The sequence below is a fragment of the Bombina bombina genome, chromosome 1, assembly GCF_027579735.1.
Source record: "Bombina bombina isolate aBomBom1 chromosome 1, aBomBom1.pri, whole genome shotgun sequence".
In the NCBI taxonomy this organism is placed as follows: domain Eukaryota; kingdom Metazoa; phylum Chordata; class Amphibia; order Anura; family Bombinatoridae; genus Bombina; species Bombina bombina.
This window is the reverse complement of record NC_069499.1, coordinates 927620023-927636342: the sequence shown is the minus strand read 5'-3', so window position 1 is coordinate 927636342 and position 16320 is coordinate 927620023. Positions and strand designations below refer to the sequence as shown.

At 37.8% G+C, this 16320-nt stretch overlaps 1 protein-coding gene across 3 annotated transcripts in view; it reads left to right on the top strand.

Moving 5' to 3' along the window:
* The window catches only part of RANBP10 (RAN binding protein 10), a 257221-nt gene that overhangs the window by 200501 nt on the left and 40400 nt on the right, over positions 1-16320 (top strand). For 2 of the 3 annotated variants that reach the window (XM_053698071.1, XM_053697989.1), the window contains exons 6-10: positions 1655-1839; positions 2153-2265; positions 3532-3640; positions 11296-11444; positions 13964-14162. In XM_053698071.1, the coding sequence (XP_053554046.1) occupies positions 1655-1839; positions 2153-2265; positions 3532-3640; positions 11296-11444; positions 13964-14162 (755 nt within the window). The remainder of the gene's footprint in view (positions 1-1654; positions 1840-2152; positions 2266-3531; positions 3641-11295; positions 11445-13963; positions 14163-16320) is intronic. The other variant, XM_053698144.1, reaches the window with a different exon arrangement.

Here is a 16320-nt window from a genome sequence, read left to right as displayed (position 1 = left end):
CTGGGGAGTAGCTAGAAACCTTGAAGTAATTTTATACCCGGTCTTTGTCACAGGTAATCACGACCGTGCTGCATAGGTGAGGGCAAGGCAGTCACAGGCAATGTTGATACATGCAGGTCACTCTCAAATTTATCAAACTGTTTACGGCTCATAGATGTTTAGTTGGGGAGCTACAGACTTCCTTAAAGGGACAGTCTACACCAAAAATTTTCTTACTTAAAAAGATAGATATTCCCTTTATTACCCATTCCCCGTTTTTGCATAACCAACACAGTTATATAATTACACTTTTTACCTCTGTGATTACCTTGTATCTAAGCCTTTGCAGACAGCCTCCTTATCTAAGTGCCTTTGACAGACATGCAGTGTAGTCAATCAGTGAAGACTCCTAAATAACTTTACGGGAGTGAGCACAATGTTATCTATATGACACATGTGAACTAGCACTGTCTAACTGTGAAAAACTTTCAAAATGCTCTGAGCTAGGAGGCGGTTTTCAACTGTTTAGAAATCAGTTTGAGTCTAGCTAGGTTTAGCTTTTCAAAAATACCACCAAGGGAACAAAGCAAATTTGATGATAAAAGTAAATTGGAAAGTTGTTTAAAATTGCATGCCCTATCTGAATCATGAAAGTTTAGTTTTGACTTTACTGTCCCTTTAAGGCTGTGACACACTGCAAGTGATGCGGCGCAAGGCGAAGCTGCTTCTCACCGCGTCGAATCACATCGCTTCTGAAGTTCAAATATTTCATCTCCGAGTGCTCAGCTACACGAGCTGACGCGGTAGAGTGCTCAGAGATGAAAAGGCAGGACACACTGAGCACGCACAGCCACATCGACACGCTGCGCGTCGATCCGCTTGCGGTGTTTCACAGCCTTTTTGCTCAATAATAGGTCTGCAGGTGAGCGACATCCTCATCCACCGCTATAACTGGCTTTCTTACTAACTTCTTCTCCATGCCAGCGAGCTTGTGGGTTAACATAAGGTCATCCATTTTACTGAACAACTTTCTTTACAAGTCTTCCAAGAGAACTTGTAGAGCTACACACAACTCTTCAATGTTTACTGTTGTTAATAAGAATGCAATAGTGTCAGATATAAATAGTGTGTAAAGGAATTGAGACTTGTATCGCTCACTCTTTTACCTGTATTGCATGGGTGGGGGGGGGGGGGGGGAATTGTTGAGACCTTTCCCACACAGGGCTGCCAAAGTCCCCAAAGGTCCAGACTGGATTAGCCAACAATTAATAAAAAATAGATATTTTTTATTTGGTCTGGCAATCTCCTTTTAGTCTTTTCTTCAGCTTTCTCTCTTTATTGTCTATAAGATTAAAAAAAAATGGAGGGAGAGGAACTGAACTTGAAGAGGATGGGTTTCCTGTTGAATAGTTTAAAGTTTTGCCCATATCAAAGTTTTTATGGCTTGCTATTAACACAGTTATCTGCAATCAGCTCCTGCTTTGTGTGCTATCACTCAGAACACGAAGAAAGAATTGTATTGCTGTTTTAATAACTATTAATAAGTCCACTCTGATAGAATTACTTCTCATTTCTATGCTACATATATATACTTTGCTGCTCAGAAAAGTTGTTTGGTTATTTGTCAGTAAATAATTTATTAAGGTAACCATTTTCTTTCTTGCCACCTTTTCAGTCAAACCTGTACCCCACGGTAGGATTACAGACTCCAGGGGAAATCGTGGATGCTAATTTTGGGCAACAACCATTTGTATTCGACATAGAGGACTATATGCGAGAGTGGAGAGCAAAGATACAGAGTACCATCAAACGCTTTCCAATTGGTGACCGACTTGGTGAATGGCAAGCAATGCTGCAAAAGTAATAATTTTGTCTATAAATGTGCCTACCTATTTATCTACTGTGGGTCCCAAGCAGAAAACCCAGCTGATCCAATCAGCAGCGCTAGTTCCACATCTGTATTGTGCTCAGGAAACCAGTCTAGGGTCGATAGTCTTAAAATTACATGCTCTAATAAATTAGAGCATGTATTTTTTTTTTACTATAATGGCCATTTAATGAAATACACAATTATGATTAAGTTATGTTGATTGGTCTTATTAAAAAAAAAAAAAAAAAAAAAAAGAACCATTTTGTGTAAGAATCCCATATGTTTGGTTCTATAATTCTACAGTATGGTATCTTCCTATCTGGTGCATCATGGGTACTGCTCCACTGCAACATCCTTTGCCAGAGTGACAGAAACCAGCATCCCAGAAGAACAGAACTCCATAAAGAACAGACAAAGTAAGAGATCTTCCCATGATTACTTAGTAGTATAATATCCAAAAATTGTGATATGCCTACACATGCACTCACACATAGTTCCAAAAATATGTACATTTTGTTTTTTTCAGCGAAGATTTTTAACAGTGAATATGAAAATGAAATCGGTGTAGAGTAGATTTATAGGATTCCTTAAAGGGACATTAACCCCTTTATGTGTTGTTAAATTTATTATTTAATAGCCCTTAAGTAAGTGGTCTTTACATTTTATTCTGAAGCCCAAAGTGACATTTCTGTAGAACTTAAGTATGATGACTGTAGAAACCCCCACAATAAAGATGAACTGGGAAGGCCCACCAGCAGGGATGAATAGTAGATATGCTAGATCAGTTATGTGACTGCCACAAATTGAACCTGTATAGAGATGGTTTTCATCTTTTTCATAAATGTTCAGTTTATTTTATCATCAAAATGCATTTTTCTTTGCTCACCATGGTAAATCTTTACCAGATGAGAGAACTAGTTCCTGAATGCGGAGAGAAACTACATAACCAACACCCCCCCCCCCCACACACACACACACACACTTCAATGGTATAAAAAAAATAATGTCCTCCATAGTTTCCTGTTCTAATTTACTGCTTTTCTGTTTTAAGTATTCTTTTTCTATCGGTCTTATCCTATTTACTTATTTTATGGTTTTCCGTTCTTTGGGGTTCATTATTGTGCCATTAGTTTGGATCACACTTTGTCTTCTCTTAAAGTGAAAGTAAATCCTAGCGTTTTACAAACGCTAGGATTTACTATTGAAACAAATAAAGGGGACTTTCATTCATGAAGTATAAGATACTTTATGTGGAAAGCTTCTTTATTTGATTCAACCGATCACCATTTTTAGCTGCTACAGCAGCCCATGGCTAAAAAAATTTTTGGCTAAGAGGTGACGGTTTCACCTCTTAGCCAATAGCTGTGCGGTAAATCCCGCTTGGTGCCCATAGGAGCCAAATTTACCGCACAGCTATTGACTAAGATGTGAAAACGTCACCTCTTAGCCAAATATTTTTTAGCCGTGCTCTGCTGTAGGAGCTAAGAGCGGCGATCGATTGAATCAAATAAAGGAGCTTTCTACATGAAGTATCTTATACTTCATGAATGATAGTGCCCTTTGTTTCAATAGTAAATCCTTAGTTTTGTAAAATGCTAGGATTTACTTTCACTTTAAAAAGAGATGATTAACTTGACAGATGGACCCGTGAGCTTAAATTCTAATTGTACACTTGCTTTTAGGAATACAGAAGTTAGTTTTAGCTGGAAGAGTAGGAGAAGCTATAGAGGCAACACAGCAGCTATACCCAGGACTCCTTGACCACAACCCCAATCTCCTCTTCATGTTAAAGTAAGTACTACCTCAGAAATTAAAGACAGCTATGCAACTGCACAATTCAATCTTGGATGAGCCCATGCATGGGAAAATACTGTACAATTCTTTTCAAGCATACAAGGAAGTCATGCATTAATGTTTCTTTCATGTAATTAGCAAGAGTCCATGAGCTAGTGACGTATGGGATATACATTCCTACCAGGAGGGGCAAAGTTTCCCAAACCTCAAAATGCCTACAAATACACCCCTCACCACACCCACAAATCAGTTTTTACAAACTTTGCCTCCTATGGAGGTGGTGAAGTAAGTTTGTGCTAGATTCTACGTTGATATGCGCTCCGCAGCAGGTTGGAGCCCGGTTTTCCTCTCAGCGTGCAGTGAATGTCAGAGGGATGTGAGGAGAGTATTGCCTATTTGAATTCAATGATCTCCTTCTACGGGGTCTATTTCATAGGTTCTCTGTTATCGGTCGTAGAGATTAATCTCTTACCTCCCTTTTCAGATCGACGATATACTCTTATATATACCATTACCTCTACTGATTCTCGTTTCAGTACTTGTTTGGCTTTCTACTACATGTAGATGAGTGTCCTGGGGTAAGTAAGTCTTATTTTCTGTGACACTCTAAGCTATGGTTGGGCACTTTTATATAAAGTTCTAAATATATGTATTCAAACATTTATTTGCCTTGACTCAGGATGTTCAACGTTCCTTATTTCAGACAGTCAGTTTCATATTTGGGATAATGCATATGAATAAATCAATTTTTTTTCTTACCTTAAAATTTGACTTTTTTCCCTGTGGGCTGTTAGGCTCGTGGGGGCTGAAAATGCTTCATTTTATTGCGTCATTCTTGGCGCAGACTTTTTTGGCGCAAAAAATGTTTTCTGTTTCCGGCGTCATACGTGTCGCCGAAAGTTGTGTCATTTTGCGCCAAAAGTGTCGGCGTTCCGGATGTGGCGTCATTATTAAAAAATATGGGCGTCACTATTTTCTCCACATTATTTAAGTCTCATTATTTATTGCTTCTGGTTGCTAGAAGCTTGTTCACTGGCATTTTTTCCCATTCCTGAAACTGTCATTTAAGGAATTTGATCAATTTTGCTTTATATGTTGTTTTTTCTATTACATATTGCAAGATGTCCCAGATTGACACTGAGTCAGAAGATACTTCTGGAAAAACGCTGCCTGGTGCTGGATCTACAAAAGTTAAGTGTATCTGCTGTAAACTTGTGGTATCTGTTCCTCCAGCTGTTGTTTGTAATGAATGTCATGACAAACTTGTTAATGCAGATAATATTTCCTTTAGTAATGTTACATTACCTGTTGTGGTTCCATCAACATCTAATACTCAGAGTGTTCCTGTTAACATAAGAGATTTTGTTTCTAAATCCATTAAGAAGGCTATGTCTGTTATTCCTCTTTCTAGTAAACGTAAAAGGTCTTTTAAAACTTCTCATTTTTCAGATGAATTTTTAAATGAACATCATCATTCTGATTCTGATAATGGTTCCTCTGGTTCAGAGGATTCTGTCTCAGAGGTTGATGCTGATAAATCTTCATATTTATTCAAAATGGAATTTATTCGTTCTTTACTTAAAGAAGTCTTAATTGCATTAGAAATAGAGGATTCTGGTCCTCTTGATACTAAATCTAAACGTTTAAATAAGGTTTTTAAATCTCCTGTAATTATTCCAGAAGTTTTTCCTGTCCCTGATGCTATTTCTGAAGTAATCTCCAGGGAATGGAATAATTTGGGTAATTCATTTACTCCTTCTAAACGTTTTAAGCAATTATATCCTGTGCCATCTGACAGATTAGAATTTTGGGACAAAATCCCTAAAGTTGATGGGGCTGTCTCTACTCTTGCTAAACGTACTACTATTCCTACGGCAGATAGTACTTCCTTTAAGGATCCTTTAGATAGGAAGATTGAATCCTTTCTAAGGAAAGGTATATGTCTCTAGCTATTTTAGCTAGAAGAGCTTTATGGCTTAAAACTTGGAATGCTGATATGTCTTCTAAGTCAACTTTGCTTTCCCTTTCTTTCCAGGGTAATAAATTATTTGGTTCTCAGTTGGATTCTATTATCTCAACTGTTACTGGAGGGAAAGGAACTTTTTTACCACAGGATAAAAAATCTAAAGGTAAATTTAGGTCTAATAATCGTTTTCGTTCCTTTCGTCACAATAAGGAACAAAAGCCTGATCCTTCACCCACAGGAGCGGTATCAGTTTGGAAACCATCTCCAGTCTGGAATAAATCCAAGCCTTTTAGAAAATCAAAGCCAGCTCCCAAGTCCACATGAAGGTGCGGCCCTCATTCCAGCCCAGCTGGTAGGGGGCAGATTACGATTTTTAAAAGAAATTTGGATCAATTCAATTCACAATCTTTGGATTCAAAACATTGTTTCACAAGGGTACAGAATTGGCTTCAAGATAAGGCCTCCTGCAAAGAGATTTTTTTCTTTCCCGTGTCCCAGTAAATCCAGCGAAGGCTCAAGCATTCAAAATGGTAACTATAAGGACTATCCTGCCTTTTGTTCAGCAAGGGCATTATATGTCCACAATAGATTTACAGGATGCATATCTGCATATTCCGATTCATCCAGATCACTATCAGTTTCTGAGATTCTCTTTCCTAGACAAGCATTACCAGTTTGTGGCTCTGCCGTTTGGCCTAGCAACAGCTCCAATAATTTTTACAAAGGTTCTCGGTGCCCTTCTGTCTGTAATCAGAGAACAGGGTATTGTGGTATTTCCTTATTTGGACGATATCTTGGTACTTGCTCAGTCTTCACATTTAGCAGAATCTCATACGAATCGACTTGTGTTGTTTCTTCAAGATCATGGTTGGAGGATCAATTTACCGAAAAGTTCATTGATTCCTCAGACAAGGGTAACCTTTTTAGGTTTCCAGATAGATTCAGCGTCCATGACTCTGTCCCTGACAGACAAGAGACGTCTAAAATTGATCTCAGCTTGTCGAAACCTTCAATCACAATCATTCCCTTCGGTAGCCTTATGCATGGAAATTCTAGGTCTTATGACTGCTGCATCGGACGCGATCCCCTTTGCTCGTTTTCACATGCGACCTCTTCAGCTCTGTATGCTGAGCCAGTGGTGCAGGGATTACACAAAGATATCTCAACTAATATCTTTAAAACCGATTGTACGACACTCTCTGACGTGGTGGACAGATCACCATCGTTTAGTTCAGGGGGCTTCTTTTGTTCTTCCGACCTGGACTGTAATTTCAACAGATGCAAGTCTGACAGGTTGGGGAGCTGTTTGGGGGTCTCTGACAGCACAAGGGGTTTGGGAATCTCAGGAGGTGAGATTACCAATCAATATTTTGGAACTCCGTGCAATTTTCAGAGCTCTTCAGTCATGGCCTCTTCTAAAGAGAGAATCGTTCATTTGTTTTCAGACTGACAATGTCACAACTGTGGCATACATCAATCATCAAGGAGGGAATCACAGGTATAGACAATTGGGAAGCGGATTATCTCAGTCGCCAAACGTTCCATCCGGGCGAATGGTATCTTCACCCAGAGGTATTTCTTCAGATTGTTCAAATGTGGGGACTTCCAGAAATAGATCTGATGGCTTCTCATCTAAACAAGAAACTTCCCAGGTATCTGTCCAGATCCAAGGATCCTCAAGCGGAAGCAGTGGATGCATTGTCACTTCCTTGGAAGTATCATCCTGCCTATATCTTTCCGTCTCTAGTTCTTCTTCCAAGAGTAATCTCCAAGATTCTGAAGGAATGCTTGTTTGTTCTGCTGGTGGCTCCAGCATGGCCTCACAGGTTTTGGTATGCGGATCTTGTCCGGATGGCCTCTTGCCAACCGTGGACTCTACCGTTAAGACCAGACCTTCTGTCGCAAGGTCCTTTTTTCCATCAGGATCTCAAATCCTTAAATTTAAAGGTATGGAGATTGAACGCTTGATTCTTAGTCAAAGAGGTTTCTCTGACTCTGTGATTAATACTATGTTACAGGCTCGTAAATCTGTATCTAGGAAGATATATTATAGAGTCTGGAAGACTTACATTTCTTGGTGTCTGTCTCATCCTTTTTCCTGGCATTCTTTTAGAATTCCGAGAATTTTACAGTTTCTTCAGGATGGTTTGGATAAAGGTTTGTCTGCAAGTTCCTTGAAAGGACAAATCTCTGCTCTTTCTGTTCTTTTTCACGGAAAGATTGCTAATCTTCCTGATATTCATTGTTTTGTACAAGCTTTGGTTCGTATAAAACCTGTCATTAAGTCAATTTCTCCTCCTTGGAGTTTGAATTTGGTTCTGGGGGCTCTTCAAGCTCCTCCATTTGAACCTATGCATTCATTGGACATTAAATTACTTTCTTGGAAAGTTTTGTTTCTTTTGGCCATCTCTTCTGCTAGAAGAGTTTCTGAATTATCTGCTCTTTCTTGTGAGTCTCCTTTTCTGATTTTTCATCAGGATAAGGCGGTGTTGCGAACTTCTTTTCAATTTTTACCTAAGGTTGTGAATTCTAACAACATTAGTAGAGAAATTGTGGTTCCTTCATTATGTCCTAATCCTAAGAATTCTAAGGAGAGATCATTGCATTCTTTGGATGTAGTTAGAGCTTTGAAATATTATGTTGAAGCTACTAAGAATTTCCGAAAGACTTCTAGTCTATTTGTTATCTTTTCCGGTTCTAGGAAAGGTCAGAAGGCCTCTGCCATTTCTTTGGCATCTTGGTTGAAATCTTTAATTCATCATGCTTATGTCGAGTCGGGTAAATCCCGCCTCAAAGGATTACAGCTCATTCTACTAGGTCAGTTTCTACTTCCTGGGCGTTTAGGAATGAAGCTTCGGTTGATCAGATTTGCAAAGCAGCAACTTGGTCTTCTTTGCATACTTTTACTAAATTCTACCATTTTGATGTGTTTCCTTCTTCTGAAGCAGTTTTTGGTAGAAAAGTACTTCAGGCAGCTGTTTCAGTTTGATTCTTCTGCTTATAATTTCAGTTTTTTTCATTATAAGATTTAAACTTTATTTTGGGTGTGGATTATTTTCAGCGGAATTGGCTGTCTTTATTTTATCCCTCCCTCTCTAGTGACTCTTGCGTGGAAGATCCACATCTTGGGTAGTCATTATCCCATACGTCACTAGCTCATGGACTCTTGCTAATTACATGAAAGAAAACATAATTTATGTAAGAACTTAGCTGATAAATTCATTTCTTTCATATTAGCAAGAGTCCATGAGGCCCACCCTTTTTGTATAAAGCACAATTATTCCAATTCCTTATTTTTTATGCTGTCGCACTTTTTCTTATCACCCCACTTCTTGGCTATGCGTTAAACTGATTTGTGGGTGTGGTGAGGGGTGTATTTGTAGGCATTTTGAGGTTTGGGAAACTTTGCCCCTCCTGGTAGGAATGTATATCCCATACGTCACTAGCTCATGGACTCTTTCTAATATGGAAGAAATGAATTTATCAGGTAAGTTCTTACATAAATTATGTTTTTATTGAGGTAGCACAAAGGGCAACAGATTAATAAAGTAGCCCTGTGAGGAAGATGGTAGAGAGTTGTGCTGCAAGTTTTCATCAGCGCTCAAGTGATTCTTAAAGGACCACTAAACACAGTGGAATAGCATAATCTGTAATTGCATAATAAAAAGCACTTAGTTTAAATTTCAAATTAGTAGATATCTTTCTGACAAATTTAGTTAGTTTTATTTACCTTCCAACTGCATCATGTGACAGCCATAAGCCAAAAGCATATACGTATATTCTGTGAAGCTTGCACATGCTCAGTATGAGAGCTGGTGTCTTTAAACACTGTGCATATAAAAAGATTGTGCACTTTTAGATAATGGAAGTGATTTGGAAAGTTTAAATGGTGTCCTCTATCTGAATCATGAAAGTTTAATTTTGACTTGAGTGTCCCTTTAATGCTGTATTGGATATAGAATCACATTGGCCAAGCACTGTGTGAAATAAGGTCACATAACGGCAAACATTTATAGAGTTTTTAGTTTGCAACAGATTTTGCACAATGAGTAGTGATATATACCAATGGATTTTTATATGAAAAAGATGGTCTTACAAATTCTTTAGAAAGCTTGTAAGTAATGTTCCTTTTAAATTTGACAATGAGAGTTCAGATTTGTGAGCCAGGAGTACAGCAAATAATAATTAAGCAAATACATTTCTGGGAATAAATCTATATTATTATTGGGGTTTTTTGTTTGTTTTTTTGTTTGATGAAAATAATTTAAGAATGTGTATCAGAAAAAAATATAGGTTTTAAAAACCTCTCTTGTGTGCACTAGATTAAAAATGTGTGGTTGTGCATACTTTAGGGAACAATGGATTGCAAATAATATAATCAAAATTCTAAAGAGTGTGCCAAATGTTTGAATATTTTTATGTCACTGTTTTATTAGCAAAAAAATGCAGTAATTGCCTGTGGTGTCTGTGGACCTTAAAGGGACAGTCAACACCAGCATTTTTGTTGTTTAAAAAGAAAGATAATCCCTTTATTACCCATTCCCCAGTTTTGCATATCCAACACAGTTATAATAATACACGTTTTACCTCTGTAATTATCTTGTATCTAAGCCTCTGCTGACTGCCCCCTTATTTCAGTTCTTTTGACAGACATGCAGTTTAGCCAATCAGTGCTCACTCCTAGGTCACTTTACGTGCATGAGCTCAATGTTATCTATATGAAACATGTGAACTAATGCCCTCTAGTGGTCAAAATGTATTCAGATTAGAGGCAGTCTTCAAGGTCTAAGAAATTAGCATATGAACCTCCTAGGTTTAGCTTTCAACTAAGAATACCAAGAGAACAAAGCAAAATTGGTGATAAAAGTAAATTGGGAAGTTGTTTAAAATTGCATGCTCTATCTGAATCATGAAAGTTTTTTTGCACTTGACTGTCCCTTTAAACTTGTCCATAATAAGATCTAACAAAAGACACTTAAAGGGACATAATACTCATATGCTAAATCACTTGAAACTGATGCAGTATAACTGTAAAAAGCTGACAGGAAAATATCACCTGAGCATCTCTATGTAAAAAAGGAAGATATTTTACCTCACAATCTCCTCAGCTCAGCAGAGTAAGTTCTGTGTAAAAAGTTATACTCAGCTGCTCCCAGCTGCAGGTAAAAAAACTAAAAAAAATGAAGAAATGAACAGCAGCCAATCAGCATCAGCAGTGCTGAGGTCATGAACTTTTACTGTGATCTCATGAGATTTGACTTGACTCTCATGAGATTTCATTGTAAACTTCCTTTACCTGATTGGTGAAATAAGATGAGAGTGCACGATGCTCATCCCTTCAGATGTCCCAGGACAGACACACTAAAATGCTGCTTAGAAATCCTTTACAATCGGAGGTGGCTACTGAGGAACTTTTGAGGTAAAATATCTTTCTTTTTTACATAGAGATGTTTAGGTGATATTTTCTAGTCAGCTTTTTACAGCTATGCTGCATCACTTTCAAGTGTTTCAACATTTGGGTATTATGGCCCTTTAACTTTAAAGTGTAAATATAGTCCTGCCCTTTACAATTATTTTACATATTGATATTAAAAAGCTTTTCCTTTGTCCTTTTAATTTTTGCAGCCTTTAAGGGTTGTTATTTTTTGCAAAACATAGTTACTTCATTTAACCTACTGTGTTCCAGGTGTCGGCAGTTTGTAGAGATGGTTAATGGAACAGACAGTGAAGTTCGATGTTTCAGCGCCAGAAGCCCAAAATCCCAAGACAGTTATCCTGGTTCCCCAAATCTCAGTCCCCGGCATGGAGCCAACAACTCTCACATCCACAACACAGGTAATTCATATCCTCAGTCCCTATAAACAGGTCATGGTATTATGGTCACCCCCATATTTTATCCAACAATGCTCTGTTATCATGGTCACCTCCATATTGCCAGCAGGAAGGACCTAGTGTTATAGTCAGCCTAAGTATTCTAACAAGTATTGATAATTTTATGCCCACCTCATTGTTACCTGAAATTCTCTTATGGTCACTTAATTGTTTGCTCTTTTAAAAATTAACTTGCCATGGTTTCCTCAGTATTGCCACCAGAATTAGGGTTGTCATGATCACCTCTATAGGTTTGATGAGACCTGTATTTCCTTTTTATTACGGCTTATGCTCTAAATAATGTTTTTATATATGCCGTATGTCTGTGATATGGCTATTTGGTTATTATCTGTAGAAAGACTTTATTGGTACTGTCACCTCAATATTGTCAGGAGGCATAATTTAGTGTGGTCATCTCATTTATAGCCTACTGTTCCTGAATATTGACCGTGAAATTATTGTAACATTCGTATTGCCAACAGAAACACTCCATTCATATGGTCTAAACTGTATTTTCTTGCATGTTTCTGTTTTGATTTGTTGCTTTCTGCCCAAAAACCTCTGCACCATCTCTTTCTCATTGGCCGTTGAGCCAATTAAAAGCTGCATACTTATGTAGCCATCAGACATAGCCCATGTGGTGCTCAGGAGCTGCAATTTGTGTTTCGGTTAAGTGTGGGACTTAAGTGTATAATGCCCTTTTTAATGTTGATACCAAAATTCAAGCATAAGCCAAAGTTTATAGAAAAACAGTCATATGGTCCATTTAGGAGTTGTCATACCTTGCATAGTTGAAATAAAAAAACAAAAATGATTTAGTAGCTGTACGTTTTCCCTGGTGAATATTATCTACCTGTTCTGGGACACTGTATTTTAGGTTCTGTTGCTATTGGTCCTGTGATATTGAGGTCCGGTGATGTCATGTGTTCTGATTATAGACAGCTGTGTTATTGGAAGTAAATTGTATACTGAGCTGAATTTGCAACATCCAATAGCCATCTGGAAAGTGGGAGAGGTATACTGGAATTTTGAATTGGCAGAACAAGTTGTCCAATCCTTATATGGGGTAGAACATGCATTTTAATATCATCTGTACAGCAGTTATACTTTCTATACCTCAATTTTAATATTTTTAATATCGGACCTTAGCTCAGATACTTCTCTAAAATTACCCTTTGTTCTGTTTTTGCTATTTATAAATAGACTGCAGTCATTTCAATAAACTTATTCAAATAATAATTTGACTTGTTGCCTTCTATGTATTGTTTCATTTTCTTTGAGGAGAAATAACCTGCAAAAAAATCTGATTTATTTTCTGGAATAGGTTCTCTGACTTTTTTCAACACACCTTTTGGAGAAATACTGTGCTTTCTTGGGGTTGATGTGGGCTATTTTCACTCTTTTTATTTCTTGAGGTGTCGATGTTTGACTGTGATATATTTGGCTGCTAGAGGAAGCACAATCACATTATTGTGAACTTCACTCGAAGTGTTTATCTGTCTTTGTGCTGACATCTGAGTGCGCTCACATCTGCCAACGGTTCCCAAAATTTATTACTATCTAAGAAAATGCAATCCTGTATATACAGCACTGCTGTATGTATATTAAATTATACTTATGCTTTTGTCAATTTTTTGCATTTTTTTTTCAGTATAGCTCTTGGTCTGTATTTAATCACCAAACACTGCAGCCTCTGCGGTCTGTTTGCCATTGTATTAATTCTCCTTGCACTGGCCATTATATTTTTATGTTCATTTTAGTGGATGTTTGATAAAAGCAGCCAGAGTTCACCCATCATTATTGTGTTTTGATTAAGCCGTTAGGAAAAGATTACAAAGTCCAACAAAAAACCTATATTTAGCCGCTTGATTGATTTTAGCCCCTCTGCAGTATAAGTGAATACTCACATCTATGGATTGTATCATTGCAACTTTACTGAGCTTGTCTAACTTTTAGGGTAGGATATCAACTTTGTGTAGTTATTTAGACAAGAATTTCCTTGAGTTGTTTGCCTGCTGACTAAGCTGTTAACAAAGAGAAGTATCCTATAAAAGTAACAATGTTTTTCAAGGGGACTTGAGGCAGTGTACTTTTGTGTAGAAGAACATGAAATGATTTGATGTTTCTGGATTAGTTTAAAGTGCCGCGTCATGGAAGTAAAATGTTTGCTGGCTATTATGCGAAGGTCAATGAAAACTATCTAAATGATATGGATGTTAAGTAAAGTTTTGTGGTGTATTTGTTGTAAATAAAGAGCTCCTGGTGTGCCAAAAGTCAGTTGTTTGTATTTTGTTGACATGAAAAACCCAGAGTGTAGGATCAGTTGAGTTTTTATGCATAATATTAAGGGAGAAAAACTCATCATCTAGGCAGTTATTTATTCTTTGACTAACGATGGCATCATTATTTATTACCCCTGAGATGAGTCTAATTACATTGGTAGGGGACGTTCCACTGCCCGCGGCTTCTTGTCTCCCCCCCAGGAGCAGACAGTCCGACCTGCAGCAACGGAGTGGCCTCCATAAAAAGCAAACAGTCCCACAGTAAATACCCTGCTCTGAGCTCGTCTTCTTCTTCCTCCTCTTCCTCCTCCTCTCCTTCCTCAGTCAACTACTCCGAATCTAACTCCACAGACTCTACGAAATCACAACAGCACAGTAGTACGAGTAACCAGGAGAGCAGGTAAGGGCCATTATGGGGGGAAAAAGTGGGATGGCAGGGGTGGGCAAAGTGAATACAGTAGTGATGCATGTGTAGGATAGAAGAATTTTTGGGAAATATGAAGTCTGGTTTGATATTATGAAATCGAAAGCATGATCGATGTATACTCCATCACACACAATCCGACACGTCAGGCTATTTTATTTGCACAGTTTAAAAGGGACATTAAAGGAACAGTGTACTGTTAAATTTTTTCCTCCTTTACCTATTGGAGTGTATTGAATGGTTTACAAATGGTTCCTTTACCCTTATTTTGGCAATTGAAATATGTTTTTTCCTGTTTCCATGCTACCTATACTCAAAAATTCAGTACTTAAAGGGACACTGAACCCAAATTTTATCTTTCGCAATTCAGATAGAGCATGCAATTTTAAGCAACTTTCTAATTTACTTCTATTATCAATTGTTCTTTGTTCTTTTGCTATCTTTATTTGAAAAGAAGGCATCTATGCTTTTTTTGGGTTTCAGGACTCTGGACAGCAATTTTTTATTGGTGGATGAATGTATCCACCAATCAGCAAGGACAACCCAGGTTGTTCACCAAAAATGGGCTTGCATCTAAACTTACATTCTTGCATTTCAAATACATATACCAAGAGAATGAAGACAATTTGATAATAGGAGTAAATTAGAAAGTTGATTAAAATATCATGCTCTATCTGAATGTTGAAAGAAAAAATTTGGGTTCAGTGTCCCTTTAAGTATTGGCTATAGAAAAGTTATGTAAACAAGACCCACCAATAGAAATTACACTCCTACTTCGGAATGGGGGTGATATGTATTACATTTCAATTGCTCTCTCTAAATAACAGGCATTGGTATACTAATAAAGATAAAATAAGGAAGCATTTATGTGTGTAAAAAAATAAGATAAGGTCTAATTTCCCTACAAGTTCAACCCATTTTAATTGGTTGTGGAAGCAAAGAGCAATAAACTATTTCATATACAAAGATAACCATAAAGGAACAATTTGCGATACATTTTATACTCTGTAACTGTTATTGTACAGAACACTCTACCTCTAAACACATGTTCCATATGTGTGCTAGAATGTTATGCGTTTCTTGTTGAATCTATTTGAAAGTGGATCCTGACCCTCCGTTGTTTTTTTATAGTACTTTCACTTATATGTTTTAATAGATGCTGCAATTTATATTAATGACTTTAATCTATTACCATTATTATCCCCTCTTCGTCCACTGCAAAACATTTTTTCTTAAGATATGGAGAGTCCACGACGTCATTCAATTACTAATTACTAGTGGGGATATCACTTCTGGCCCTACCCAGTCATTCTCTTTGCCTCTGTCAATGGAGGAGGTTTAGTTTGATGTCTGAAGAAATTAATTCATTTTCCATCTTAATATGGGAAGAGTCCACAGCTGCATTCCTTACTTGTGGATAATACTGAACCTGGCCACCAGGAGGAGGCAAAGACACCCCAGCCAAAGGCTTAAATACCTCCCCACTTCCTCATAACCTCAGTCATTCTTTGCCTTTCGTCACAGGAGGTTGGCAGAGAAGTGTTAGAAGATTTCGGAGTAGTCTCTTATGGAGGGTAGTACTCTTTGAGATGGGACTGGAGTTTTAAGTAGTCCTGTCAGCCTCTCAGTGAGAGCATGGAGGAAAGTTAGAGTCCGGAGATGCAGGGAGAGTCATATTAACGGCTCCATAAGCAATCAGCGTTGACGAGTTTCCCTGCCTGCTTTCTTCACTCAAATCCATGTCAGAAGCGATGCTACTATCTGTCACACTTGAAGGGCCGTGTTCCTGTTCCACGGCGTAGATTCTGGTAAGACAATGTGACTCCTTTTATCTGTATAGAATCAAGGGTTACTATCTCCTTAGGGGGATTATTGAACAGGGGGGAATAATCTTATATGTTTATTTGATTTTATGCTGCTTTTATGTGTGAGATGTTATGGGCTCATAGGCTGTTATGGAATATACAAGTTTCACTTTCACTTTGAGAGCCATGCAGCTTACAAGCTTGGCGCGCTTTCTCATAGAAGGGACGGTCCTGCATTGTGCATCATGTGATTCATTCCCTTTTTCCTGACCGGGTGTCTATCAGAGAGGAGTCATAAAGCTCTGTACTGTCTGGGTCATAGGAGGTGG